The sequence below is a fragment of the Ovis aries genome, chromosome 1, assembly GCF_016772045.2.
Source record: "Ovis aries strain OAR_USU_Benz2616 breed Rambouillet chromosome 1, ARS-UI_Ramb_v3.0, whole genome shotgun sequence".
NCBI lineage: Eukaryota > Metazoa > Chordata > Mammalia > Artiodactyla > Bovidae > Ovis > Ovis aries.
This window is the reverse complement of record NC_056054.1, coordinates 31,450,636-31,478,495: the sequence shown is the minus strand read 5'-3', so window position 1 is coordinate 31,478,495 and position 27,860 is coordinate 31,450,636. Positions and strand designations below refer to the sequence as shown.

The following is a 27,860-nucleotide window of genomic DNA, read 5'->3' as shown; positions in this document are numbered from 1 at the left end:
TAATAGCTGTGATGAATTGAATGCACATTTTACCAGACATTTAGTATACATTAGCTTTCAACCTCATAACAACTTTGCAAATGTGAAAATTGAAGCTCAGAAAAATTAAGTAACTTGCCTATAGTCAGAACTGGGATTTTTTTCCTAGATTTTTTTGGACACTACAATCTAGGTTCTTACTCTTTACCCTGCAATTTCTATCTTTCCACCTATGGGACATGTTGCTGCCTATAGCTGATAGATACAGTCTCTCTAATGGACCAAAGAAAAACTCAAAAGAACCATAAGCTCCAAGATTGTACTGCAATCTCTAACCATAAGTAAAGCCTATGTATATTTGGAAAATCTGATTGCAGAAGCCCTGGTGGAAATAAAAAGAGAGAAATTCCACTTTTCGGAAACTTCTTCCGCAGAAATATTCATACATGTGTACAAAATTATATATATGAAAATGTTCATTGTAGCACTGTTTATGAAAGGGAAACGGGGAAAATAATCTAATTATCTTTCAGTTCCATAGGAGGTAATTTAATTATCATACAGTTACGCTATAGAAGAATTGGGAAATTGTTTTGTTTTTCTTTTCTTTTTTAAATTTTTTTACAAAGGTCCATATAGTAAATAATTTAGGCCTTGCAGGTTGTGTAGATTTCTGCTGCAACTACTCAACTCTTCCACTGTAGGGCAAAAGCTGTGTTTCAATAAAACTTTATTTAAAAACAGACAGCGGGCTGAATTTTGCACCTAGGCCATGGTTTGCTGATCCTTGTTATGGAATACTACATTGTTGCTTAAGAAAAGACAATAGATGATATGGTAGGAAATCTTCAAAATGTTAAGTGAAAACAAGTTGTGGGCAGTATGTATAGTCTAATCATATTTATATAAAATATACTTATGCCTATAATGCACAGTACATTTAATTGAATTCTTTCCATACAGTGTATGTTGGCAGTGCATTTTTACATGATTGGAAAGTCCCAACTTAACAAGGGTCAGCTCCAGGGAAGGAAGAGAGAGAGGGTAAGTGGGTGGGACAAGGTTAAGGACAGTGAAGGAAAAAGTTCAGTTTTTACCTCAAATAGTTATTACTTTTGTAACAATAAATAAAAATTAAAAACTGGGAAATGCCTAAATAAGAAAAAAATAAAATATCAGGAAGGGCCTCTAAGATCTTATAGATGAATGGAAAAACCACCATAATGTCAGCTGTTGGGAGTGGAGGTGGCCCCTTTCTGCTGTTTTCAGTGTTCAGTGTGAGTAAAGTACTCAACCCTACAAGTATTAATATATTTGAAATTCTCCTGATCAAATCACATGAGATCAGGGTCATGGTCTGAGATCTTTTTGTCAATAAGGAGGTAGTCGTTTTCCAAGTCAGCACCTCAGTATTTCATGCTCATACTCTTTGCATCCCATAGTCACTTTCAAAATCAAGATTTTGGTGGTAGAGCCTGAAATATGCCCTCCCAATATTCAGATGTTGAAGTCCTGACTCCCCAACCCTCAGAAATTTACAGTATTTTGGTGATAGGATCCTTAACACGGCAACTGAGGTAGAATGAGCTTGTTAGGGAAGGCCCTAATCCAATATGACTGGTGTCCTTACAAGAAGAGGAAGTTAGGGTATAGCCATGGGCAGGGGAAGACACTGTGAGGACCCGGGAGAAGACGGCCATTCAGCAGCCACGGAGCGAGGCCTCAGGAAAAGCAATCCTACCTTCATCCCAGGTTTCTAGCCTCCTGAGAAGAAAGTTTCTATTGCTTTAAGCCACCGGTTTGTGGCACTTTGTTATGGTAGTCCCAGAAAATTAATATTATTGGTCCAAAAGAAACAAATACTTGCTCATCTTTTCATGCGTGTGTGGCCACACGCATTTACTGGATTCTGCCCTATCTGGTAGGTGGGCTGTGATCTGAAGGTGCTTAAAGCACAGTGAATGAGCGCTGCATGTCACAGAACCCACACGTGACTGGGAGTGGGCTGCCATATGGCCCAGCTGCTGGGTGATGATTACTACCTCTCTCTGTCTCCTCATCTGCAAAGATCCAGCTGCTCCTATTGATTTGTTTCACTGCAATCAATACTCAGTGACAGCCTGTTCTAGGAAAAGCTCTGATACAGAGGCAGAGGAGATGAAAAACATGAATCAGAGCAGCCTCTGCCCTCAAAGAGCTTATGTTCAAGTTAGGGGACAAGGCCCAAAGCAAAGACTAGCAATGCCATGTGTCACTATAAGCTCAGCCCTGTGCTGGGTGCTGGAGAAGCAGAGATGATGAGGGATCCTTCAGCTGGGAAACAGATGTCTCTGCCCTGTTGGCTAAGTGCTGGGAGAGGAGGACACACAGGGATGCTGGGAGCAGTGGGAGGGGACTGTCAGCCTAAACAGCATTGAGAGGAGGAGAGGGGGTGTCAAAAAGACCAGCTAGAGGAGATGATGCCTGGGTGTCTTAACTGGGCTATCATAGCAAAATACACCCAATACAATACCCAAGTCTGGGTGACTCAAAGAATTTTGACAAATTTATGTTCTCTCAGTTCTGGAAGCTGGAAGTCTAGGAGAAAGGTACCATCAGGGTTGGTTTCTGATAAGGCCTCTCTTCCTGGGTTGCAGATAGCCACCAGCTCACCATGTCCTCACATGGTGCCTTCTCTGTGCATGTGGTGAGAGAGAGCTCTCTGGTGTCTTTTCTTCCTCATATAAGTATACCAGTCCTATTGGATTAGGGCCCCACCCTTATGACCTCATTTGACCCTAATTACCTCTGTAAAGGCCCTATCTCTAAATATAATCACATAGGTGTTAGGGTTTCCACATATGAATTTTAGGGGGATGCAATTCAATGCATAACACTAGGTAAAAAGGTAACCAGATAGGAATATAGGGAAGGATATTCCAGAAAGAAGGAACTAACTTTATGAAATCTCAGAAGAAAAGTGAGTGTTGTGTGTGTGGGTTTGAACCTAAACATAAGGTATACAATGAAGTAAAGTTAGAATCAAGGATGACTGGATCTCAACAGATTAAAAAAAAAAACAAAAATGTGTCCTGAGAGGTGTAAGTCAGCAGTCGCAAAGTGGAGATTCAAGCTCCACTGTGTCTCACCTTAAAGTCCATTTTCTTGCCGTGTCTTGGTTGTATCAGCAACTGCAGTGCAAAGCAGAGTATGAATAAGGCTACTGGAAAGCGCACTTAGTCAGAGAAGAGTTATTTGGGGGAATATTGGAAGCCTTTGTAGAAAATGTAAATGGGCCTTGGAAATGGAATTGGGGCAAGAGGAATGAGCAGTAGAGTGGGAAAGGGTGAAATAAGGATATGCAGATAGAGACACAGAGGGGAAAACAGGAGCTATGTCATGTAAGCAGGACTGAGCAAGTCACCTGTTATGGACTGAACTTTGTGCAACTCCCAAATTCATATGCTAAAACTCTAACCCCCCATGTGGTGGTATATAGACGGAAACCTTTGGGAGGTGCTTTGGTCACCCGGGTGGACCCCTCATGAATGGAGCTACTGCTCTTACAGAGGAAACCCACAGGGCACCCTCATCCCTTTCACCATGGGAGGACACAGCAAGAAGACTGCTAACTGAAAGAACACCCTCATCTGGCCAGGCTGGCACCCTGACCTCAGACTTGCAGCCGCAGAAGTCTGAGAAATAAATTTCTGTTGTTTATAGGCCACCCAGTGTGTGGTAGCTTGTTAGAGCAGCCTGAATGAACTTAAGACACTAGAGGGACAGTGGCCTCTCAGGATGCACTCTAGAGGAGTTCGTCCCAAAGACCCTCTTGTTTCCCTGAAACCAATACTCATGACTGATGGGAGATCATGCCCCAGACTCACAGAGCCAGCGGGCAGTGACTCACCCCAAGGCCGCCCTCTCTGATCCTGGAATTGGGTCATACTGGCTGCAGTCATTTTCTGGAATCCTGAAGTCTTCACAGTCATCCTCGTCAGAGCCATCCAGGCAGTCCTGGTCTCCATTACACACCAGGTGGCGTTTCAGGCAGCGACCTGAGCAAGGAGAGGCAGTGGATGCTTCTAGAGCCTCCAGGACTCCTCCCCCTCCCTCACGATCCATATCAGTTCAGTTCAGTTCAGTTCAGTCACTCAGTCATGTCCAACTCTTTTCGACCCCATGGACGGCAGCATGCCAGGCCTCCCTGTCCATCACCAACTCCTGGAGTTTACTCAAAGCCCTGTCCATTGAGTCAGTGACGCTATCCAACCATCTCATCCTCTATTGTCCCCTTCTCCTCCCGCCTTCAATCTTTCCCAGGATCTTTTCAAAGTCAGCTCTTCGCATCAGGTGGCCAAAGTATTGGAGTTTCAGCTTCAACATCAGTCCTTCCAATGAATATTTAGGGCTGATTTCCTTTAGGATTGACTGGTTGGATCTCCTTGCAGTCCAAGGGACTCTCAAGAGTCTTCTCCAACACCACAGTTCAAAAGCATCCATTCCTTGGTGCTCAGCATTCTTTATAGTCCAACCCTCACATCCATACATGACCACTGGATCTGTTTAATCTCTGAAACAGCCCTTCAGTCCTCGGTGCTGTCCCAAATCCTCCTTTAATCCTCACTGCCTCCACCTTCCTCCCAGCCTCGCTGTCTCCCGCCTGCAGGCCCTCAGCTCAGACCCTGCCCCAGGCTCCTCCTCTCTATTCAGTCTCCACATCACAGCCCCAGGGGTCTAAAATGCTCTGCACCCTCCAGAGTCTCCCCATTCCTCTGTCTCCAAATGCCACCATGTGGTCCCCAGTTAAAAACCTGGCCCATCCCCTGTCTCTCTTCCCAGAGCACTTATTTTGGGCTGATTGCAAGTTCCTAAACCCTTGTGCTTTGGCACATTTTGTCTATTAGCAAACTTGTTCATTTTCTAAGTCTCAGTTCAAGTACCATGTTGAAGCCTGCCCTGACTCTCCAAAGCAGATTTAGGTACCCCCTGCCAGAGAATCTGTACATTGGACCCTATACATACACTGATTACACTGGCTATCACAGGATATTGTCATTGATGGCTTATTGGTCTGTCTCCCAAAGAGTCTAGGAGTACTGAGGGTCAAGCACATGAATTTTTCAATCTCTGCCTCACCAGCAGGTAGCACATTACTTGGTCATCGTATGCACTCAACTAATATTTATTCAATGAATGGATGGATGTGTGAATTGTACCTTTTTAAAATCAACATATGTTCCCAAAAACTTGCATCAAGGTTACTTGGATTGCTGGCTTGGCTTCAAATTCGGGTTTCTAGGTCCCATCCAAAACTTCCAGAATGATAACTTCCAGGGCTCTGGAGTTCTGCATTCTAACAAGCTCCTGGAGAACTATTTTGTACATTAAGTTTGACAGGCACAGCTGTTATCCTGCTGAGATGCTACTTACCTGTCTCCTTACACTGGAAATCCTGTCCACACTGTGCTTGACTCAGACAAGCTGTGGGACTGTGACAGCTGGCTTGGTCCCAGACATTCCCACTGCAGATGGTTCCCCCAAACTTGTTTGGCTGCAAGAGGCTCCGGTATCTGTACTAAATCAGATTTGGAAACAGACACATTCATTGTCTTATCAATCAACCGAGATTGGTGCAGGCAGGTCTCAGCTCAACATAAGGAATGACTGTCTTAATGATTGAGAGCTCCCTGCAAAGCTGTCTTTTGAGGGGATGAGTAATCATAAATGGTGATGTTCAACCAGAGGTTGTCATCAGCTGGAATATTGAATTAGGGCCTCCAAACATCAAATGAGAAGTCTGGACTAGGTATTTCTAGGGTCTTCCTCCTTGTCAGGAAGGACCTCCATCTTCTCTTTCTGACAGTACCAGCTAGTACCTATTCATCTTTTAAGACTCATGGTTTACCTTCTTGGGAAAAAAAACTTTTATAACTCAGTTATATATTCTCAATTCCCTATGAACCCTCTCTCCTAGCACTTGTCATACAAGGCTGTTACTGTCTACTTGTTACTTTACCTATCTCCTTATTTTAGGAACAATTTTCATATGGGGTTAGGGCTGCCAAAGGGAGGACCTAATTTCTCCTACTTACTTTATTTCTTACTGTCTTATTTGGCTTCATATACTTAGCATTTGATCTATGATGCATTGCATGGGAGGCACTTTTAGAAGACGTTTATTGCTTCTCCTTTGTAAAAATTGTTCTGCTCATGGCATCTCCTCTTTCCTTGTGACATATCTCATTGATTCAGGTAGCGGTGATGTCACCCCCTTAGTCACAGGGTTGTGTGGATAAGAATGAGGCAGGGAAACCGGGGCCCCATATCTGCCAAGTCGCAATGATTGGTTCATGACTCAGCCTTATGGCAATCATAGTCCTCTCTGGGAATTTTCTTTCAGAACTTTTGGAAAAGACAGTTCGTTTTTAGCTGAAGTTGCCTGGTATCAAGTGATCATGTTGCCTACGAGGTAGAAAGACCCCACGCAAGAGGTTGAGAGACAAAGAGAGCTCTGAAGACACCATCTGCGCCTCTGTGTCCAGCTTTGATGGCAGATGAATAAATACTTACTGAAGGAAGGATAGAAAGAATAAAATGCATACCAATCTTGGGCTCAATGTTTTTATGTTACTGTTTTCTATAGGGTGTACAGTATGAGGTACTAGTGTATAAGGAGGAAGCTGAACAGTAAGATATTCCAAGAAATTGAAGTTCCATCCCTGTCTTTGAGAAGCTCAGAGTCTAGTTGACAAGATGAAAAAATATAACAACACAGAACATGGGGGTATAGAGAGCTTCATACAGCGTCAGTTAGCACCATATTTTCTGCTGCCTCTTATACTGGCTCAGCCCACAGGCCCTGCCTTCAAGACTGTAAGTAAGTAAATAGGAAGGCAATGTCTTGAAAAGCAAGAGAATTGAGTTCCTGACTTGAATCTACCCCTGACTCACTGTGTACAGTATCAAGTGCCTAGTACTTTCTGCCTCAGTTTCCAAATCTGTAAAATGAGGTGGTTGACCTAGTTGATTCACTAATCATAACTACTAATGATTCCTCCATCTGTGTCCTATAGTTGGAAGAGCACAGGCATGAAATTAGCCCCAAATTAGACCCACTTGGGTTCAGACCCCAGATTCACTTACCAACTGCCCATGAGCAAGCCACTTATCTTTTCTGAGCATCTGTTGTCTAATATGTAAAGTGGTTGAGATGATACCTTAGCTCAAGAGGGTTTTGTGAGAGCTAAGCGAGAGGTCTGAGACCATGTAGCCTTGTGCCTTGCATATCATTGGTACTTAATAGGCAGAAATGTTTTCTACATCTTTACCAATGCAGGCTTTTCCAGATGCTTCCAGGGATGAGTGCAAAGCAATGTGACTTCCCTTCTCTTTCATCTTGTTCACTTCTGCCTACATGACTGGTCCCTAGCAAAGAGGCAGTTGTAGCAAAAAGAAGTGAGGTTCCAACCAGTCTATCTGCCTTTCGTGCCTGTCACTTAATAACAGTGATGGCAGATCTGTAAACTTGGTGGGAAGAGATTGTAATTAATGGTCAATGTGGGAATAGAAGATATTTTCCGTGTCTACCCACATTCTTGTTCCACAATACAGTGAATACAAGAGAGCTTGTCATACCAGTATAGAGCCAGTTCTCTTCTCTTCCTTGTCCTTAAAACACCTTCATCAGTTATGGGACCTGCAGTTACCTATGTGTTGATGATGATGGTGGTGGCTACCAGTTATTGAGTGCTTCCTATTGGCTAAACACTTTACATTCTCTTAAAAAATATTAGTATTTATTTATTTGGCTGTGCCTGGTCTCAGGAGCAGCATATGGGATCTTTAGTTGAGGCAAGCAAGCTCTCAGTTCGTGGCATGTGGGATCTAGTTTCCTGTGTGCATGCGTGAGGGCTAAGTCACTAGTCATGACTGACTCTGCTGTCCATAGGATTCTCCAGGCAAGAATACTGGAGTGGGTTGTCATGCCTCCTCCAGGGGATCTTCTCCACCCAGGGATTGAACCTATGTCTCTTATGTCTCCTGCATTGGCAGGCAGGTTCTAGCACCACCTGGGAAGCCCTCTGATTCCCTGACCAGGAATCACACCTGGGTCCCATGCACTGAGAGTGTGGAATCTGAGCCACTGGACCAACACGAAAGTCCCTCTACCTTGTTCATCTCACTTAATGCTCACAAGTCTAGGAGGTTACATTCTATTAATGCTCCCATCTTAAACTGGGTTAGAATTCCAGTTCTGCAGCTCAGAGTGTATGTGTCACTGGATGAAATTCCTTAATTCCTCTGCCCCTCGGTGTTCTCATCCATAACATGAGAGAGATCTGAGAGTCTTCTGAAGATTAGTGATCACGCAGGTAAAGACATCAGCTCTCTGTTCCATTCTGATGTGTGCCCTGTAATAAGAGCTGTCAACTTTGTCATCATCCTTGTAGCTGTTGGACTACTCTGGAACAATTATGACTGAGAAGGTATTGGGTTAGGTAACCACTAATATCACTCACCACTCTCCATATAGCTCCAGGAGAGGCATACAGTTCAGATTCATGGGCATTTTGGAATCAGACTGGCCAGATTTTAAATTGAGGCTCTGCTGCATTCTTAATGGGCAGCCTAAGCAAAGGGTAGGACGGGTCTATCACACACTACTGGCTGCCAAAGTCAAATAAGAAGATGATTTATTTAAAGCATTAGCACAGTCCTTGGTCTACAGAAATCATTTAATAAATGGCCACTGTTATTGTCATTAACATCCTTCCTGTGGTTTCTGTACTTGGAATGCTGGTGCAGGCATCAGGTTCATTCCCACCCACTCCCTAGTTTCTAGGTTGTTATCAAGTAATAAAGACATTGTATTGCAGACAGGTTGATAAGGATACTTCCCCAGGGACTTCTCGGTGCCAATGCCCATGGTTGGTATCATTAAGACATTACTACCTAGTAGACAATGTTTCTTTTCAGAAATGCACATCTTTGGGAGATTTTGAGAGGAAGAAATATATTAACAAAAAGAAACTCAGATGACCTTTCAATAAAATAGTTAACAGAATTTAACAGAATCATTTTAAGAATTCCCTTAAAGACATGACTTTTTGAATCACTAAGAAAGTAATCAATGTTTCTGTAAACTGTAAGCCAGTCACCTGTGCTATCTGCTATCTAAACTGTAACACAAGAGAAAAATGTAGCTTTAGGATGTTATTTCAATGTATAATAGGTTGAATAATGGCCACGCAAAGAAATCAAGTCCTAATCCTTGAAAGTAGTAAATGTTACCTTATTTGGGGAAAGGATCTTTGCAGACATCATTAATTTGGAGAAATTACTCTGGATTATCCAGGCGGACTCTGAATGGCATCACAGTGTCCTTGTAAGAGGAAGGCAGAGGGGGATTCCACTTATACACATAAGGGAAACACATAGAGGGGAGGGAGTGGTGCAGACAGACGAGCAGAGATTGGAGCGAGCAGCCCCCAGAAACTGGAAGAAGCAAAGAGCAGCTTTTCCTCTGGAGCTTCCAGAGAGAGCCTGACTCTACTGACATCTCGACTGCAGACTTCTGGCCTCCAGAACTGTGTGAGAATGCATTTCTGCTGTTCTAAGCCACCCAGTTTGTGGCATTTCTCACAGCAGATTCAGAAAATTAATCCAGAATGTCAAAGCAGAATGAGAATTGGGGGACAGATATTTTTAAACCGGAATGTCTAAAATTCTTTGGCATATCCCAGAGGTGGGAGAGACAAGATCATAAATTCTAGACTTCAGAGTCGAATAAACTAGGTCCAAATGGTGTTTCCATCACTGTCATCAGATCTTCCCAGAGCACTTTCCTGTCTCCCTGAGGAGGGGGCTGGAGGCAGGAGAACCATCCGCAGAGTCTGTAAGAGGTCGAATGAGAAAAGAACAGGGCTTGATTCGAGGCAGAGGGAGTAGGGGTAGAGAGGAGGACACAGAAAGGAAGTAAAACCGCTCACATTTATTAAACACTTACTATGTGCCCTGGTGACTCAGCCAGTAAAGAATCCTTCTGCAATGTGGGAGACCTGGGTTTGATCCCTAGGTTGGGAAGATCCTCTGGAGAAGAGAACAGCTACCCACTCCAGTATCCTGGCCTGGAGAATTCCATGGACTGTATAGTCCTTGGGGTCACAAAGAGTCAGGCACAACTGAGCGACTTTCACTTGCACTGTGAGCCGGATGCCATGAAAAGCGCTTTTGTATGCATTATCCATTTGATGTTCTCAGAAACTCTATGATGTACATACTGTTCCTACTTTCACTTATAGATTAGGAATCAGAGGCACAGAGAAGGTAAAAGATATGTCCAAAATAACACAGCAATTAAGGTGCAAACCAGAATCTACGCTGTTCAATCAAAGCTGAAACACAGGCTTGACAGCAACAGGCTAGTAGACAAGGCTCAGGTAGTGGTGTACCACGTATGGGGGTGTACACCCACCCCTGTATCCAGTGAAGGTGTGTGTTATCTGCAGAGATTTTAAAATGCTAAGAAAACAGAATAGAAGTTAGTCTTTTTCTATCATGATAGGCCAGTGATTCTGAACAAAGACAGAGCTGTAATACTTCTCCCTGCCAGAGCAGAGTGCACCCAACATCCCCCTTATGCTACTGAGTTTAGCAATCATTTTGGACCAGTTAAAACTGCTTATGCGGGCAAGATAGATATACATCTGTTCATTGGACATGTCAGCCTTTTTCAGTGCATGAAAGTGAAATCCTCAGAAACACCCTGTGTGGCATGCTTTGGTTTATCTCAGTTTTCCATAGGTCATGGACAGCTTGGCATTTGTTCCCAAGTCATTGGTCCCTCCAGATGACTCTCACTAGAGGGCAGTAGGTTGGCCAAGGCCCAGAGGGGCCAGTGGGGATCAGTGTACCCATGTCTGGAAGGCTACTTTTTTCCATCTAAGCCATAACATACATGTCTGTGTAGCCTCATCCAAATGCCTTACAGACAAGATCAGAAGAAGCAGAACTATGTTCCACCGTCATGTGTGTATGGCTTCTGAATACCTATTTCTAGACCCATTTTCTCCCTAGACCTCTAGGTTTATGGTGTCCACTGCTTATCCCCATTTGGATGCATGCTACACAATTCAAATGCTAAATGCTCCAGAATTGGTTATTAATGTCTCACCTTTTTGTCCTGGCACGGAAAGCAGTCTGTCCACTCTGCCCAGTTGTCCAGCTGGCAGGAGACAGCTGTCGGGGTGAAACTCTCAACAGCTCGACTAACTCTCCTAGAGAGACGGAGGACCTCGATTCAGTTTTTAATTTTTTATCATGACCATTTTAATTTCTGTAATTATAAATGTGGAAAGGTGTTTTAATATGATGGCATCTTAATAATATGTAAACATGCTGAATTTTCCCCAGCTTTATTGAGGCATAATTGATTTAAAAATTGTATGGTATATTTATGATGACGGGTGTGATAGTTTGATATACATATACATTGTGACACGATTATCACAATCAAGGGAAACACATACCTCACCTCCCATAATTACCTTTTTTCCTTTTTTGGTGTGCTAAGACATTTCAGACTACTCTCTTAGCAAATTCCGACTGTACACTATGCTACTACTAACTCTAGTCACCATGTTGCACGCTAGAAATGCAGGACTTTTCATCCTGGGAATTGAGAGAGTCAATTCCCAGGCAGGCTGATAAGAAGTCCGGGGTCCCTGAGGAGGAGAAAGTGGTCTGGGGCTCTCAAAGTGGAGATAGGGGTCTGGAATTCTCAAGGAGGAGGAAGGGACAAACATTTTTCTTTTTTCCTCTCTACATTCCTTAGTCTTAGTCACATAGGTTTTTTCTGATGATTATACAACAAACAATTCAGTTTAAACTTTGTACTAAGGATTATATAACAACAGTGTATTCTGCTTGAGGACAGTTTCTCCTTCCTGAAAACCTTCTGGCTAATCCTGTTATCTTAAAATGTAAATTATGGGAGTAGGTCTAGGAAGATCTTTACAACCTTGGGACTTTCTTTTGATTTATTGCAGTAACTAATTTAAAATGTATATAACTCCCCTACTTAGACGAGCGAGGGGGGAACTGTCTGCTCCCTTTCTGATGTCTATGTCAGAAGCTTTTGCTGTCCCTTTTTCACTTTAATAAAACTCTGCTACACAAACGCTCTTGAGTGATCAAGCCTGGTCCCTTATCCCAAAGCTAAATCTTCTTCGGAGATCAGGAATCCGACATCATTCACCATAAGCTATCACTATGACAGAAAGTTTATATCCTGTTACCAACCTTTGCCCATGTTGTTCTCGCCCCAAGCCCCTCTATTCTATCTCTGGTTCTATGAGTTAGACTTTTCTTTAGATTCCCACATATACCTGAGATCATGCAGTATTGCCTTCTTTCTGCCTGGCTTATTTCACTTAGCATAATGTACTCCAGGTTCATTTATGTTGTCACAAATGGCAGAATTTCCCCCTTTTTTATGGCTGAACAGATGCTTAATTTTTTTTAATTTGTACAGGTTGCCCATTGATTTGGGCATCTGGTTACTTGTAGCCGCAGAACATGAAACAATATCACAATATATATTCCCTTAACCTTCAAATTATCCGGAAATAGGAGTGGGGATAGAGCAAGGAAATGAGAGGAACATTCATTCATAAAGGCACAGTTTTTACTTGGAACTCTGGGCTGCAGGAGTATTTCCAATACTTGATTAATTCTATCATCCTTCTTAAAAATTGCATGTGCTGTTTTTAAAACAAAAGATATATGGCCTATTGCTCTTTTTACCCCAATATTTTATTGTGGCAAAATATACATAACATAAAACTTATACTTTACTATAATCATTTTTAAATGTGTAGTTCAGCGGCATTGAGTACATTCATATTGTTGTACAACCATCACCAGCTTCCATCCCCAGAACTCTTTTCATTTCCATGCATCAATTTTGAGATGTAAAATTTAAGCAAATAAAAAAAAAAAATAACTGTGCATGTTTTCCCTTCAGTCAATCACAGTTTTAAGAAATAAAGAATAAAAATATATTGTGCCTCTACCATATACAAGGATGATGCTGCAGTGCTTCAAAACTCAGTCTGATTATGCCATGAGCTGGTCCTCATAATGAATGATGCCCTCCTAGGCTGCAACCCCAGACAAGAAGCCCTAGGATCCTCAGGAAATTGGTGTTCACATTTATCATTGGTTCTTAAACTTTGGTCCTAGGAACCCTTTATACACTAACATACGATGAGGACCCTGAAGAGCTTTTATTTAAGGGGACTAGACCTATTGATAGTCACAGAATTAAAAATCAAAACTGAGAAATTTTGAAGTGTTTATTTTCCGATTTAAAATCACTGTGAAATTGTTACATGTTACCATGTATATTTATTTAAAAATCCATTTCCAAGAAAAATAATTATTGAAAAGTGTTATGTTTTATGTTTTTGCAAATCTCTTTGATGCCTGATTTATAGGAAGCAGCTAGACTCTCACCTCTGCTTCTTCACTGAATATGTTGCTTTATTTGCCTTAATTGAAATCTATGAAGAAACTCCAGCATCATACAGTTATGTAGCTGAAAAAGTAATGTAGTTGAGGAATGTTTTAATAGTCTTCGCAGATAATTGTGAATGTTCTTTGATGTTACACCAACACTTTAAAAGCAGTAATTTCTTAAATGTTAGTTGTAATCTGAAAGCCTATCGGTGAATTTTTAACCTCTCTGTTACATTAAAACTCACTGGTCTGTGCACGCCTTAGATGGACCCAGTACCCACACACGGGCTACCCTGGTGGCTCGGTGGTAAAGAGTCACCTGCCCGTGCAGGAAAAATGTGCTCAGTCCCTGGGTGGGAAGACCCCCTGGAGAAGGAAATGGCAACCCACTCCAGTGTTCTTGCCTGGGAAATCCCATGGACAGGGGAGCCTGGTGGGCTACAGTCCATGGGGTCTCGAAAGAGTCAGACATGACTTAGTAAGTAAACAACAACAACATCCATACATAATTTTTATAACAGCAAACATTGGAAATTGAGAAAATAATGGCTCCCAGAGTGAATGTATCTTAAAAATATACACATATTTCAATATAAAATATTTTAAAGTCAAATTTATTAATATTAACAGTGATCTCAAGCTCATAGTAGTGAATATGTTATCTAAAATTTTAGTTTTCATTTGAAAGCCCAAATTTTGTCATTGGTAACAAATAATGCTATCTGTTTTCCTGGAAGTAATAGGCCCTCTGCTCATTTTTGAGACAATGTCTACCAATTATCTTAGCCTGAATAACTGTAGTTTGTCTAGCAGTCATTTTGTCAGGTAAAAACAATGTTCTAGGAAAAAGACATCGACTTTAACTCAAACAGTTGCTTTTTCTTAAGACAGTCATCAGACTCAGGCACAGTAGAAGTTCTATATGCATTCTTTTCATTTGGCCACAAATAATATTTAAGCAACATATTTTCAAAGATTGTGTTTTAATAAAATTAACAATTTTAACTATTTTAAGGAATTTTCTAGGTGAAACAACTTCTTTCCTATAAGTTTGATGTCACTGCCTTGATTTGTCAAGGCCACAGTAGCTTTATTCAACATTAATTTTGTACCATCAGGGCAAACATAAACACAGTGAAAAGAGAAAATAATATCTTAGTATTATTGTGAAATTGTTTTGAATTCCCAGATACTGCCTTCATAAGATCTTGGGGACTGCCTACAGTCTGCAGACCACACTTTGAGAAACTCTGATTTATAAAATGATGTTAGTATAGAACACCAGCTCTATCATCCCTTCAACGAAAACTTTAGTGTTCAGCTTATCAGCTTCCTCTCTACTCCAGTTCCTCTCATCGCCCTGGGAGACCTCAGCATCGCTATAGACAAAGCACTCAGTGCTCTCTGCTCTCAGTTGTTCCTTTTCTTCCTCTTGAGTAACTCTTTTCTTTGTTCCGTCTTCTTCCATGATTTCATCCTGGACATTCGCTCTCTGAAATAGCTTCCCTTCCAAATGACTAATTCATGGGTCACCTATGAAGTTATTTGGGGTTCCACAACCTCTTTCCCTTCTATTTCTATATACTCAAGGATTCCTGCAAACTTTTCTTGGACCTCGTTGGGGCCTCCATTGACTCCTAAGCTTTCTCTCTAGCAATTAACACCTCCCCTGTTTTCATTTTCCTTCACAATCAGTTTTTATTTCATGACCCATCGTTTTAAAATTGTAATTATGTCCCAAATTCCTGGAACTCACTGTTCTGTTGATCACACCTACCAATGAAACCCAGTCTTGAAAGAATCCAAGTATCTTTCTCCTGGTTAATTCCTAGGTGTCTTCAGCCTCATCATAAACATCGGTTCCTTAGGAAAACATTCCTCAATGCTCTGACTGATGAGATATCTCTCTTCACATGATTTGGTCAATCTGCACATTTTTGTCTCAAAACTTAGCACACTTATAACATTTGTATAGTTTCTGCCATCTCCACCAGCTCATAAGCTGTATGAATGTGGGTACTTGTACGGTTCACATGTTTGCTACTGAACTCCCAGCACTTATCATGATGCCAGACCCAGGGAAGGTGTTCAGTAAATATTTAGGAAAGTAAAGAAAGGGAGAAAGAGAGAAGGAGAGGGAAGGAGAGGAGAAGGAAGGGAGGGAGGGAAGGAGGGAGAATTAAAGGGGATGGAAAGAATGAAACCAGTTTATGGAAAATAGATGGACATTGTTTAGAAATTTATTTGAACTTAATTTCCAGTTAGAATCTAATTAAATAATCCTGGTGTCTAGACATTCAGATGGCTCAAAGTTTGGTCCATATGTTATTTTTCTAATAGATTGTCCTAATATTAAAAGTGTGAAGCATAGAAACACGGAGAAAAGCAAGGGTTCTAATCACCAGAAGATGGGAGAGAAGTTACAAGGGCAGAGGTTTGGGAGCAGAAAATGACTACAGCGTTAGTTCTGCATCTCACTGTAGAACTGTCAAGATAATGTCATTGTAAGCCCACAGAGACTGCATTATGATGTCAAAATGGAAGGAAACAGTATTAATGGATGGAAGCAAAAGTTTAGACAGAGCAGTGGTGTGTTGCTGTGGTTTTAAAAGCTTTGTGACATGATGTCTAGACAGAGGCACACACAGTCGTGCTATCACTGAAGCAAGGCTACAGAAAGTACACAAGGACCATTCATTAAGTCGTTACAGGGCTCCAACCTTTTAGCCAATATCAATATGACTGGCGTTTTCTCTTATCATGCCAATGAATTTTTTAATGTAGTTTATTTTTTATGGATTTTGAAAGTCATGCATTCTCCTTAAGAGAACATAGAAAAGATTATAAAAGAAAAAAATTATCCCAACTTTCCACCACCATTAATTCTGTTTCCTTCTCTTCTTTATTTCCATAAAAGAGTTGAGGTCATACTATTACATTTTTATATGTTTATCTTTCCATTTAATATTATCAAGGAAATATAAATTTTTATGATGACTTCACATTGTTCCATTCCACTAACATTAAACAATTAGAGTATTGAGCATCCAGTTTTTCTGTATTCTAAGTTATTTACTGAAGATACATCCTGTAGAATAAGATGGCTAAATTGAAGGATACAAATGGTTTTAAAGTTTATGACACATATAGCCAAATGGCTTTCCAAAAGAACTGTATCAATTTTTCAGTTACTTAAGGAAGATTTCTTTTTCTGTTTATTTATTTATTTTACAATATTGTATTGGGTTTGCCATACATTGACTTGAATCCACCATGGGCGTACATGTGTTCCCCCTCCTGAACCCCCCTCCCACCTCCCTCCCCATCCCATCCCTCTGGGTCATCCCAGTACACCAGCCCCGAGCACCCTGTATCATGCATTGAACCTGGAATGGCAATTAGTTTCACATATGATAATTTACATGTTTCAATGCCATTCTCCCATATCATCCCACCCTCGCCCTCTCCCACAGAGTCCAAAAGACTGTTCTATACATCTGTGTCTCTTTTGCTGTCTCACATACAGGGTTATCATTATCATCTTTCTAAATTCCATATATATGAGTTAGTATACTGTATTGGAGTTTTTCTTTCTGGTTTACTTCACTAATAAATCTGTGGCCTAGTAAATCTTGGCAAATAGTTTGAAAGCATCTCCAAGCTACTGAAAATTTACTCCAACAGTAAGATCCTGGAGTCTTTGATACTAGTCTTTAGTTGGCATCTATCTTGCTGTGCCACTCTGAGCAGAACCCAGAGAGGCTTTTAAGTTTTTCATCTGTAGAATCAACACAAAGACACATAGTGGTCTGTGCAGGGTTCCTTCCACTCTGCACGGTGTGCTCTCTGGGGTACTGCTTCCTGAATTATGCACTAGAGGTGGAAAAGGAAAAGAAGCAAAGTTACCTGGTCAAATAGATTTGGATAAATTGCATACAGCATACTGCTCTTGGAGATTTAAATGTCCAGTAATACTTTAAAGGCACTGAGAAGTTCTGCATTTTATTTGCTTAATCCAGCAGTTACCCAATTTTTGACCATAGGTCATTTTTTTTTTCATGTAATAAGACTATAGAGCACAGCTGAAGAAACACTGATGTAACAGAAAGGGGTTTAGAGTATACCAAAGATGTATATAATCCAGATTCTGCTATTTAAAGCTGAAAATCAGAAATGGTAAAGACTTGTGAGACTGTTTTGAATATGGGAATAAGATTACATATGCAAAGCCCTAAGCATCAACCTGACATACGTGCTAATTTCTTCTCTATAACCTTCTCAACCCCAGACATGCTCATCAAATCTCTTCATCTTCATGATTTGGGAGAATGACATTCTAACATGTATACTATCATGTGAATTGAATCGCCAGTCTATGTCTGACGCAGGATGCAGCATGCTTGGGGCTGGTGCATGGGGATGACCCAGAGAGATGTTATGGGGAGGGAGGTGGGAGGGGGGTTCATGTTTGGGAATGCATGTAAGAATTAAAGATTTTAAAATTTAAAAAATAAAAAACTAAAAACAAACAAACAAACAAACAAAAAAACAAAAACATAATTGAATGCCCACTCTGTGGAGTGCCAGAGACTAGTGATATGCTTCCCACCTGCCTTTTTAGATACGGTGAAATATTGGGCAAAAGGCCTAAAACCTGAAATTGAATGTGGCCATCTTAGCAATGTAGATCACAGAATAATTAATTAGCTACCCATCCCAGGTGAGAAGATCAGAAACCCAACCCTGATTACTTCCAGTGGGTCATCCTAATAAATTGGCTATGCTTATATTCAAGGCTGATTGTCACTAATTATATAACCTTGAGCCACTCCCATTCAGTTACGTGGAAATTTACCTCATGAAACAAGTATTGGAAATTGGACTTTCAAAGTGCTGAGTCTCCAGTGACCTCCATGTTGCTAAATTTAGTGGAAAGCTTTCTGGCTTGGTCTTAATTGCCCTCTGTTAACCAGCATTTCCTTCTTGAAATATTTCTTCTCTTGGACTTCTTCAGCACCAAACTTCCTTGTTCCCTTCTTACCTCTGTGGCCAGTTCTCTTTGATGTCTCTGAAAACTAGAATCCTTCAGGGTACAGTCTTGCCTTTTTGCTTTTCTCATTTTTGAGAAAGTGGGATCCATTTCCCGGGCTTCTCATACCATCTGCAGTAATGCCTCTAGATTGAGATCGTCAAGCTTGGAAAATTTGTCTTATTTATCCAACTGTCCCATTTTATATCTCCACTCATGCCTCTCAGGCATGGTGAACTTAATGGCTCCATGTATAAACCCTTAATTTTCTTCTTTTAACCTGTTCCTCTCTCAGTTTTACCCAAGTCAGTAATTGGAACAACCCTGACACACGCTTGCTCAAGCCAGGCACCTAGCAGGGGCCTTTAATTCCTTCCATGCCCTCACACCCATATCCAGTCCTTTGGAAATTTCTGTTGGTTTTGCTTTCAAGATGTATCTCAAGTATCTTCCCTTCTGCCTCTCTAGACTGCTCATCCTAATTTTAGACATTATTATCTCTCACCCAGATCACTGCTTGGCCTCCCATGGTCTGAGATGGTCCACTCAATTTCCTCCAATCTTTGCTCTGCACAGACACATTTCAAAATGAGAAATCAGATAATACCCGCCCTGTAGAAGACATTCCATGTGATTTTTCGTTTGTTTTTCACTACACATAGACTAAAATCCAAATCCCTCATGAAGGTGCCAAAGGATCTCTGTGATCTGGCCCCTGACCACCTTTCTGACATCTTCTCAGGACACAATCCCCTGATCTCATGCTGTCCCAGTCCTGCAGGTCCTTGAACCTGACAAGTCATTTCCCCTGGGGTTCCTAGCGTGTACTGACTTCTCCACTCTCCCTGCTCTTCACATGGATTCTCCCTCCTCACCATCCTTCATCTCTCAGCTTAAATTTTAACCACCTCCACAGAGAACCCCCCACTTGCCTATTTTTAGATTGCTCTAGAGAAGGTAACAGGCAGGAAGGCCAAGTGTCTGCAAATGGAAGAAATAGGCTGCAAGTGTTAGACATTTTTTTATCTCTCTCTTAGGTGGCAGAAGGAAACAAGCTACAGTGTTAGATTTTTTCCCCTTCTTGATACAAATTTAAAAAGGTGTCTTTTAAAATTCTATGTTGCCATAACACATACCTGATTCCACCTGAACTTAACTTTTCTCAAACATTGAGCTAACCAATGCGTTTTTCTTATGGAAATGTTTTTCTTAAGCTATGTTAACGAACTATATATTTACCCTAAACTCTGTCTTTAAGTTGGTTCCACCTAAGACTCAGAATCCATTTCACAAACCAGTATGTTTTACTCAGACAGTTGTTCTCTTAATCTATGTTAATGAAACCATACATTTGCTTGGAAATCTGCCTTTCTTCAAGATTCATGTCAATCATTTTATGGCCTGGGATGACTCACCTTGTGCCAATATTATCTCAAAATGTATGTTGTGGGTGAGGGGTCTGGTGCCACTCTGAGTTTTGAGACATCTCTTTTCTCTAATTAACAGCTTGCTGATAGGTATGTAACATACTGCTAAAGGCTAGCAGGGCAGCACTCTTTCTGACCCCTTCTGATGTCTATGTCAGAAGCTTTCTCCATCTCTTTTATACTTTAATAGAACTTTTATTACACAAAAGCTCTGAGCGATCAAGCTTTGTCACTGGCCCTAGATTGAATTCCTCTTCTCTGGAGGTCAAGAATCCCAGCGTCTTTCATGGCTCAGCAACAACCTTTTGCTCTGATAGCCTCTATTAAAGACCCTTTTTGTTTACTTCATAGTATTTACCACAATTTTTCCTGAAATGTTCAGTTTACATGCTTACTGACTGATTCCATCACTACACTGTAAATTCTGTGAGAGTCAGGACATTATCTGTTTTGTTTGCTATGGACCATACCTGTTTTCTTGTTTGTTTGTCTAGTCACTAAGTCGTGTTGGACTCTTGCGACCCCAAGGGTTATAGCCAATGAGGCTCCTCTGTCCATGGGATTTTTCAGGCAAGAATACTGGAGAGGGTTGCCATTTCCTTCTCCAGGGGATCTTCCCAATCCAGGGATCAGACCCGGATCTCCCTCATTGTGGGCAGATTCTTTACCACTGAGCCACCTGGGAAGCCCATAAGCATACCTGGAATATGTATTAAATGAATGAATGAAAAGAAATGAATGAAAGACTGAGCAGTATCTACTGTGTTCCAGGTACGCATAGAATTCCACACAGAACTTCTAGTTCTGACCCTTTTCCAGGCTCTCCCACAATATGCATAATACTCTTTCTTCCACATGGAGTAATCACACCCCATCCGTCTGCCCAGACTGTCCCAGTTCAGTTAGGCCTCATTTCCTCCAGATGGTTTTCTGCGTCCCACCGTGCATATTAAGTCTCATCAGTCATGTCTGACTCTTTGCAACCCTGTGGACTGTAGCCCACCAGGCTTCTCTGTCCATGGGGATTCTCTAGGCAAGAATACTGAAGTGAGTTTTCATGCCCTCTTCCAGGGGATCTTCCCAACCCAGGGATCGAACTTGGGTCTTCTGTCGCTCCTGCAGTGCTGATGGATTCTTTACTGCTGAGCCACCAGAAAAGCCCACCTACCCTTTGCTAACATAATCCCATATGTGTAGAACCTCCTGCACTTTATGTCGACCCCTATCCTGCAAATTCTGCAAGGTAGGGGAGCATGACTCTACTGATCACTGTGGTCCCCTAGTGCTGAGCACAGTACCCGGCATACAGTGGGAATTCAACAAAAACTTTTGTATGAATATATCATCTCATTCAATCTTATATAATTTAAATTTTATCAGACTCCTGTGGAATATTATATCTATTTTATAGATAAGTAAAACAGATTCAGAGGAAGATGAAATAATGTGCTTAAAGTTATAATATATCGATAGTAAGTGGTGAAGCAAGAATTCACACCAAGACTTTTTCTGACTCCTTTGAATGAAAATGAATGAATGAATAAATGAACAAATGAATTTTAAAAAAAGTATCTACTGTGTTCCAGGTACACATAGAATTCCACACTGAACTATACATATTTAGAGAACATTCCAATATATACTAGAATAAATTCTATATTGGAAAACATTCCAACATATATTCCAATATGTATTGGAAGATTTTTAGAAAACGTTTCAATTTATACTGTGAAGGATTGCTGACAAAAGGGAAATAAACTAATAAAAGTAGTTTTCTAAAAGCTTACCATGTGCCAGCTTCTATGATCAGCGCTTTATGTGAACTCTTTTAACTCTTGACAAGCACTCATGAAATATGTATTATCTCTATAGATGAGAAAGTTAGCCTTGAAGGGTTTAAACAACTTACCCAAGTTGCATAGCCACTAAGAGGTGAAGCCAGGATTTAAAACCAGGTTGATCGCACATCAAAGCCCACACCCAATGCTGCTTGAAGTACAGCTAGAGATTAGTTACCCCGAAAGAAAAAAAGTGTCCACAGTGATGAGACTCATTTTGAGTCACATAGACTACTGCACTGTTTATATTAGGTGAAATTTCATGTAGCCTGAATACATATTGATTTCCAGTCATCTGGACAACTACAGAAAATATTCATATGGCCCTGGCCCAGGATACTTTGGTGAATACTCTGATGCCCATGAAATAAAATAAAAAAAGAGGAGGGTGATTTAAATTTCATTAGGCTCCACTGCCTATTTCATCTGTTTAGAGAAACAAACAGACCCATGTAATTATTCTGTATGTTTGAGATCTTCACTTATATTTCTTTAACCCCCCGCCCCAAGGGATTTATGTTCATTCTTCACCGGTGGAAATGTTGGGTTGGAAGTGGTATAAAAGCCTTTGGGATTCTTAATTCCAAACTAAATTTGTTTTTTTACTTTTTAAAAAATTTGTTGGAGTATATTTGGTTTATAATATTGCGTTAGTTTCTGGTATATAGCAAATTAAGTCAGTTATACACATACATATATCCACTCTTTTTTAGATTCTTTTCTCAATAGGTCATTACAGAGTATTGAGTAGATGTCCCTGTGCTATACTGCAGATCCATATTAGTTATCCATTGTACATATAGTAGTGTGTATATGCCAATCCCAATCTTTCAGCTTATCCTCCCCCACTTATCCCTTCTGATAACTGTTAACTGTGTTTTCTTACATCTGTGACTCTATTTCTGTTTTGTAAATAAGTTCATTTGTGCTATTTGTTTTCAGCTTGGGCTTTGTTGCTTTACCATGTTGTATCAGTTTCTGCTATACAACAAAGCGAATCAGCTACATGTGTATATATTCCCTCCTTCTTGAATCCGCCTCCCATCCACACCTCATCTCGCCCATCTAGGTAAGTGGCATAATGTGACGTTTATATCTCTCTGTCTGATTTATTTCACTCAGTATAACCATCTCTAGGTCCATCCGTGTGGCTGCAAATGCCATTACTGCATTCTTTTTATGTCTGAGTAATGTTCCGTTGTATATATGTACCACGTCTTCTTTAGCCATTCTTCTGTCGATGGACATTTAGATTGCTTCCATGTCCTAGATGTTGTAAACAGTGCTAATCAAAATGGGTGCTCAGTTATGGAAAGATTTTTTTTCTGATGGGCGAAGTGAAGTGAAGTCACTCAGTCGTGTCCGACTCTTTGCAACCCCATGGACTGTAACCTACCAGGCTCCTCTGTCCATGGGATTTTCCAGGCAATAGTACTGGAGTGGGGTGCCATTTCCTTCTCCAGGGGATCTTCCCAACCCAGGGATCGAACCTGGGTCTCCCACATTGTAGGCAGACACTTTACTGTTTGAGCCACCAGGGAAGTCCCTGTAGTAATACTGATCTAGGAATTAGAAGGCCTGACTGTGCCACTAGGAAGCTGTGTGACTTACATATGAAATTGCTCTGTTTCCTCTCTGGCCCTCAACTGCTGGGGACAATAATTACAACAATCTGAGGAAAATAATAAGGATTGAATTTGTCAATACTCATAAAATTCCTAGAGAAAACAGTCTGGTTGTTATTTAATATTCCACTTCTCTTTCTGGGACTCAGTTTCCTTATCTGTAACATGAGTGGATTCAGTTTGATGTCAAAGTACTTCCTAATTCTAAAGACCCATTAAATAAAAGTGATGGAAGTTGCAAACAATGATTTTAAGAGAGTTATTTTAAGTATATTAAAGGGAATCATAAACATTATGAGAAGTGAAATATGTAAAAAAAAGTACCAAATGAAACTTTTAAAGCTGAAAAATTATAATAACCAAAATGAAAGATTCATTGAATGGGCTAAAAAAAAAAAAAAGATTAAATATTGCAGAAAAGATCAGTAAACTTGAAGTTATGATAGTATTTACAAAATGAAACAGAGAAAAAATGCTGCCAAAAACCATTTTTAAAAAAAGAAGAGAGCCTCAGGGCCCTGTAAGATAATATGAAGTAGCAGACTATATCTACAGTCAGAAGGAGAGGAGAGGGTATGCGGCAGAAAACATATTTGCATTAATAAAAGCAAATTTCCCCCCAAATTTGATGTGAACTATAAATCCACAGAATCACACCAAGGCACATCATAATCAAACTGCTGGAAATCAATGATAAAATATTTGAGTCCATTTTTTAAAAAAGTTTGACACACAAAGAATAGCAAAGTAGACTTTCCTCAAAGGCTATACAAGCCAAAGATAATGGAATGATATCTTCAAAGTCATGTGGACGGGAAAGACGAAACTTTTCATGTAGAATTTCTTATTCATCAAAGATATCCTTCAAAAAAGGCAAAATAAAGAGCTCTTCTGACTAATAAAAACGGATCATTCTCTCACCAAAATTCATTCTGACCATAAGAAAGGTCAAAAGAAGTTTTTAGGAAAAATAATAATGGTGTTAGAAGTGATACGATATTATTTGAAGGTAGGCTGTGATAAGTTAATGATGAATGTTGCAAAGCTTAGAGTAACAGCCAAAATAAATAAATAAAACAGAATCACTAATAAGTGATTTGGAATTAGAAAAAAAAATAAATCCAAAAGAAGACAAAAAAGGAGGAAAACAGAAACAAAGAACAGATGGGACAAGTAGAAAACAAATAGAAAATTAGTAAACCCAAAGCCATGAGTATCAGTAATTACATCTTATATAAGTGGAATAAATACTATGATTAAAAGACAGAGATTGTTAGACTAGATAATAAAGTAAGACCCGCCTGTATGTTATCTGCATGAGTCATACTGCAAAATATAAAGAGTCAGATAAGTTAAAACAAAATATTGGGGGAAAAAATCGCCATGCACAGCCCAGGGATATAAAGCCTTTTGTAATGATAAAGGGGCAAATCATGTATAAACCTGTATATAGATAGATAACAAGAGAGCTTCAAAATACATGAGGCAAACAACTAAAAGGAGAAACAGATAAATGCAAAATATAGTTGAGGATTGCAGCATCTTTCCCTCAGTAATTGTTAGACAAGGAGGTGAAACTTGAGCAGCTTTAACAACCAACTTAATGACTTAAAACTGCACCCAACAACAGATGAGAGCACACTTTGGAGTACCTGTGAAATATTCACTAAGAGCATATTCTTTGTCGTAAAACAAATCTCAATAAATTAAAAGGATGGAAAAAATCTTTTAGCTTTTTAAAGCAACACACACGCTGAAATGTATTTTTTGTATAAAATGCATAAGAGAGTCATGATTTTTGAGCTGAATATTATAATGTCTTTTCATCAACATTATCTTAAAATATTTTTTCTCAAGCAATTCCATTTTTCTAAGAATTTATAGTAATGGTGTAATAACACACAGGCAGTATAGTTTATAATAATGGTAAATATGAGCTTATAAAAGTAAATGTATGCCATTAAAAATGTAAATATATACCATCTGTTTTCAATGTTAGTGTTTATATAAGATTTTATTTGAGAAAAATAGTTATTTATTTTGCCATTGTTAAATTTTCTTAAAGTTTGAAATCACAGACTAATCCAAAAGATGCATACTAATTGGCACATTACAAATTTATTCTCATTTATATCAACCATTGGAGAGAAGAAAGTACCCCCCAAAATGACAATAACAGTCACATAGCACCACTGGTAACAGCTGTCATTGAATGCTTATTAAGTACCAAGTGTCATTTTAAGTACTTTTATGCGCTTAATTGTTCCTATTACTTGCCTCCCACTTTACAGCCCAAAAAACTTAAATAACTTGCCTAAGATCACGCAAATAGTACATGCTGGTGCCAGAATTTGAACCCAGTCAAGTTATTTCACCATGTAATTTTGCATTTGCAAAGCCAGGGTCAGACAGTCTGGCATTAGACATAAGACCTTGTGATTTCCTCCTTCAGCACTTTGCAACATATTTAATTGGTTCGCTTTTGCCTTGACTTCAAATTTGCCTCTTCACTGGTCTGTCTTATTTGATAAGTTCATCAAACATCAAGACTCTTTGTTCATTTTCAAAAAGGATTACAATGATTAGCTTTTATAATTAAGAGTATCTCAGCAGAGATTTCCTTTACCACAGTTCTCTGGCCTTTTATCTTCTAATTATTAGAGATGAATTTTCTGATTTTTCAAAATGGTATTTGCTTGAAATACAAGTTGCAAATTAACTGCTTATAAAAATGCCTTTCCCCCTTCTGAACTGTTGTTAGTTAAAGGAACTCTCTCGCTTAGCATTTAAAAGCAATAATGATTCAAAATTGAATCATCCAACAAGAATTTTAATAAAATTGCTCTACTTGAAATTTTCAATGTTTAGGAGACAGGGACCCCTTTAAAACTATCCCACAGGCAAAATAAGAGGCTATTTAAGCACTACAAAATACTTGATGTTAAGATTTAAAAAAAAAAAAACAAAAAAACAATAACACATGAAGCCAGTTTGGGATATTCAAGAAAAAGGAATACATAAAATGCAGTGTACATAGATAAATATCTCTTCCATTCATTCCTCCATAGCAAAAGGTTGACTTTCTGGAATGAAATGACTCTATCTTTATAGTCTCTGTGTTTCCCAAGATAATTTTATATACTTTATCTAATTTTATCCTCCCCCAAACACTACGAGATGTGTATTCTTATAATTCACAAATGGACAAGCAGAGGTTAAATTGTCCAATATCATTCAAGAGAATTATCATTTATTAAGCTGAATATATTTTATATCCAGGATCTTACTTCATGTTCATTAAGGCTATCCATGTGGTGCTCGTGGTAGAACTGACCTGACAATGCAGGAGACATAAGAGATTCAGGTTCGACCCCTGGGTTGGGAAGACCCCCTGGAGAAGGAAATGGCAACCCACACCATTATTCTTGCCTGGAGAATTCCATGGACAGTAGAGGTTGGTGGGCTACAGTCCATGGGGTCGCAAAGACTCGGACACGACTGAAGCAACTTAGCACAGAACAACTGTGCTAAGCAACTCTTACAGAAGAGGTATCATCATTTTCATTTGACCAATCGAGAAACAAGTGAAAAGAGATTATGTGATTTAGTCCAGATGACCCAGCTCCTAAATCTTGGATTTGCACACAGGCCTATCTGACACCAAGTGAATGCTCTTTTTACTGACCTGGAGTCCTTCACTGAATTAGCAATAGCGTGGAAAAAAGTCACATTCCATCCTATAACAGCCTGTTGCAAAAATGACAGCAGCTCATTTCCCGGCTAAGTAACCCTTTAAAATGCAAATTTTGCAGAAGCTCTTGGCCAACTCACCAGTTCACCTTCTCCTGTATGGTTACCCCAGGCTGACAAGCCATCAAAAATAAGAGGAAAAAAGCAGCAGCAAACATCTCATCCAGGAGCTACCAACCTGTATTACCTAGAGAGCAATAAAACTACTCAGGGAGTTGGAATGAAAGACATCTACAGTCTGGGATCTATCTAATGTTTGAAACTAAAAAAAAAAAAAAAACCTCATTTGATTCTCATTCAAATACGGTTAATTACTTACTAGGGTATTGATTAGCCAAATGCCCTAAAATCCTAAATACCAAAGGCCACTGCCCCTCGGATCTTTGGAAAAACAATACGTATATGGTTAAGGAAAGGAGGATATTTATAATAACCAATATCAGCTGAGCAGAGGGATCTTATTTTCAGAATGAGGCAAAAACCAAAGCAAGATATAGCTCCAGAATTCATGATCTTTTCAAGTAGCTGCTGGAATTTCTACGGTCAGATCAGTTTGTTTTGTAAGACTGAAATAAGGCTAATACTGGCATTTCAACTCAGCCATAAACAGCCAGCAAAATACAGGAAATGCTACCGGTTACATGGGGAAGTTCTCCAACGTATTGCCAAACATCTGGGGTCTGAGAAATGTGGATAACTGAATGGGCTTTCC

At 39.9% G+C, this 27,860-nt stretch overlaps 1 protein-coding gene across 2 annotated transcripts in view; it reads right to left on the bottom strand.

Annotated features, from left to right (window-relative positions):
* The window catches only part of C8A (complement C8 alpha chain), an 82,192-nt gene extending 54,786 nt beyond the window's left edge, over positions 1–27,406 (bottom strand). For both annotated transcript variants that reach the window (XM_042248619.2, XM_042248615.2), the window contains exons 1-4: positions 27,230–27,406; positions 11,135–11,237; positions 5,392–5,536; positions 3,869–4,016 (exon numbers count right to left, since the gene is read on the bottom strand). In XM_042248619.2, the coding sequence (XP_042104553.1) occupies positions 3,869–4,016; positions 5,392–5,536; positions 11,135–11,237; positions 27,230–27,306 (473 nt within the window). In that variant the 5' untranslated portion in view covers positions 27,307–27,406. The remainder of the gene's footprint in view (positions 1–3,868; positions 4,017–5,391; positions 5,537–11,134; positions 11,238–27,229) is intronic.
* Between the last annotated feature and the right edge of the window lie 454 nt (positions 27,407–27,860).